General features: G+C 48.6%; 1 protein-coding gene across 2 annotated transcripts in view; it reads right to left on the bottom strand.

Moving 5' to 3' along the window:
• Nucleotides 1–1,645: 1,645 nt before the first annotated feature.
• The window catches only part of TDP1 (tyrosyl-DNA phosphodiesterase 1), a 61,013-nt gene continuing 59,777 nt past the window's right edge, over nt 1,646–2,881 (bottom strand). For both annotated transcript variants that reach the window (XM_015571437.1, XM_006754723.2), the window contains exon 16: nt 1,646–1,989. In XM_015571437.1, the coding sequence (XP_015426923.1) occupies nt 1,916–1,989 (74 nt within the window). In that variant the 3' untranslated portion in view covers nt 1,646–1,915. The remainder of the gene's footprint in view (nt 1,990–2,881) is intronic.

Consider the following 2,881-nt stretch of genomic DNA (forward strand, 5'->3'; position numbering starts at 1 on the left):
CCGGGTGCCGCAGATACACAAAGTGGGTGCTGAAGAGGCGGGTCCAGCGCTTGTCCGGCTGTGTGGGCTCCTCTCAGGCCAGAAGAGGGAGCTCCATCCCTTTCAGGCAGCTCGCCCCCACCTACCGGCCCCTGAAATGTGGGAGTGAAAGTGGATACGTACTAGTAAAGGAATAGAGATACGTGGGCATCTTCGAGCGAAGCAAGTTCTCCACCTCTCCAAAGAGTTGTTTCAGGCTCAAAGCCCACCCACCCACCTACACTCCCCAGGAGCGGAGAGAAAACACACACACAAAACCCACAGCTCTGGATTTCCCTGCCATCAGAAGCCCGGATGCCTGAGTGTTGTTACTCTCAGCTCCAGAATGCCCCTCTTTTACCTAGTCCAGGGATTCCCAAAGTGGGCGCTGCAGCGATCCGGGGGGGGGGGGGGGGGGGGGGGTGCATTTGTTTTAACTTTTTTTGTATTACCTTTCTATTCTGAGTTCAATAAATAGTTTCATAATTTCAAACTTCAATGTTTCTAATTTACACCTTTCTTTACTATATTTTACGAAAAAGGTAGAAACATTAATACATATATCTTTCTGTTTGCTATTAAAATTAAAAAAAATAATTTCTAGGGGTAAAAAAAAATTAATTTCCAGGGGGCGCTGAGTAATATTTTTTCTGGAAAGGGGGCAGTAGGCCAAATAAGTTTGGGAACCACTGACCTAGTCTATTGGCCTTAGGGGGATAGTGGCTATGGGGTCATGTGTATACACCATGGGTGAGTCCTACAACCACCCTCCCCCCATTTTATTATGAAAATTTCAAAGTTGTAAGAAGTTTACAGTGAACACTCATATATTCACCACCTCAATTCCACAATGAACATTTACTATACTAGTACATGCTTTAGTGCCTATCTACCCATGCCTCTTTCCATCCATCAACCCATCTGGTTTAAATGCATTCAAAGTAAGTGTTGTAGACATCAGTACATTCCTCCTGTCTACCAATACTTCTCCCTGCATATGGTGAGTTCAATATTTATTTACAGATTTAAAAAAATTTTTTTTTCACATAGTGAAAATCTAAGTGAATCATTAGAGGAATTCTGACCCAGCCAGCTGTGAGACTGGGAGCCAGCTGTGAGACCAGGACATCCTGAACCTTTCTGGGCCTGTTTCCTCACCTGTGATCTGAAGGTGCCCAACTGGGTCACCTTTTGCGATTTCTTGCAAGTGAAACACTTGTGTGCTTTCATATGATGTGTGAGGCATCTTTGCTAGAAATCTGTGGGGATGGATGAAGAGACACCCACGCAGCCTGTGGAACGGGTGAGGAGACGGTAGGTGGCCCCAGCCAGTGAACCCGTTGCAGTCAGTGAGAGGCTGGCCTGGTGCTGGGAGGATGGACAGCCTCCAGAAACTGCTGGGCTGGGGATCACATGGCTCACTGGTCTGCAGGGCAGCCCACCAGCCTCAGTGACAGGCCTGGAATCTGCAGCCCTGGGCCCACAACCCCAAGACACTCGGGCAGCGGAGAGGGGGCTGGGTGGGAAAGCACCTTCCCCGAGAACACCCAGCACACACAGTGAACCCTCGATTCAGAAGGCCAACAGCATCGCGAGGTTCCAGTCACTACCAGGAGAACTTCGTATCTACATGTTCTTTTCACACTGTGAAGTTTAATAGCTCTCATTCCAGAGTACAGCATAGAAAAGGGAATTAAGAAAATAGAACTTTTTTTTTTTAGTGAGAAGTGTTAACAATGACTACAATTATGACCCAACATCCATGTTCCACAAGTGACGTCTGCTGAGTTCCCAGGGGTACAGAGACACTTTGAGGGACGCGAGCACCCAATACCAACAAGGACTCCAGTGTTTGGGGCTCCACATCAAACACTCAAGGTTCACAGAGCTTCACCCCTCAGGATGGGACCCACATGTTCCCGTGTGTGTCTGGGGCTTTGACATAAGGAATGTTCCAAATCCATGGCCGATCTGGGGGAGAAAAACACATCACATTTGTGTAATACTTATTTGACTAGGATGACCGAGAATCCGCTCACCAGCTCGGATAAAACCACTCACGTGCTGCAGTGTCCGAAATGCAAAGAACCTTTTTTGAACCAACCCCTGGCCATAGCCCATTTCAGAGAATGGATGCCTGGTGAGTAAAAGTTCGGGTTAAGACTTGGGCCAGTGAACACAGAACCAGGAAGCCAGGTGCATTCTGGTTGCCACTTACACCAACAAGTTGCTTCACCTCTCCAAGGCTCAGTTTCCCTGTCAGTACCTCCGTTGTGGGGCTGTCAGGAGGTTAAATGAGACAAATCTGTGCGGTGTGCAAGGCAGTGTCCAGCAGAGAGACAACCTAACACCTGTTCAAATCCCGCTTCACCCTCCTTTGCACGCCTGGGAGCATCTGGAATTTGGCTAGGGTTCCTCACCTGTGAAATGGGAACTGGTAACTTCAGCAACCTCGGGAGATGGTTGTGAAGTGTGAATGACAGAGCACCTGTGAGTGTTATAGATGCTCAATAGACATGAACTTTCCTTCCTCCCTGGGAACTGATGTTTCAGAAATGGAAAAAATCTGATACTCACTGTGTGCACATAGCACTATGCTAGAGTCAGACCATTTCAAGGAACCGCAAGGATCTGTATGGGGAGTAAATACAATGTGAGGACTAAAAATAAGGCCTGACGTGACTGTCCTGGTGAGTATGAGAGAACAACTCGGCGTGCTGATAGTGAACTGGCCGCTGAGCAGGTCTGCGGAGACGGACCGGCCCATGAAACCTCTGCCCTGCCAACCGCCCTCCCTCTTCCCCGAGAGGCAGATGGTAGCTCGGGCCGCCTGGCAAACAGTGGTACCTGCTGCTCTCTCCTC

The sequence above is a fragment of the Myotis davidii genome, unplaced genomic scaffold (genome assembly GCF_000327345.1).
Source record: "Myotis davidii unplaced genomic scaffold, ASM32734v1 scaffold732, whole genome shotgun sequence".
NCBI lineage: Eukaryota > Metazoa > Chordata > Mammalia > Chiroptera > Vespertilionidae > Myotis > Myotis davidii.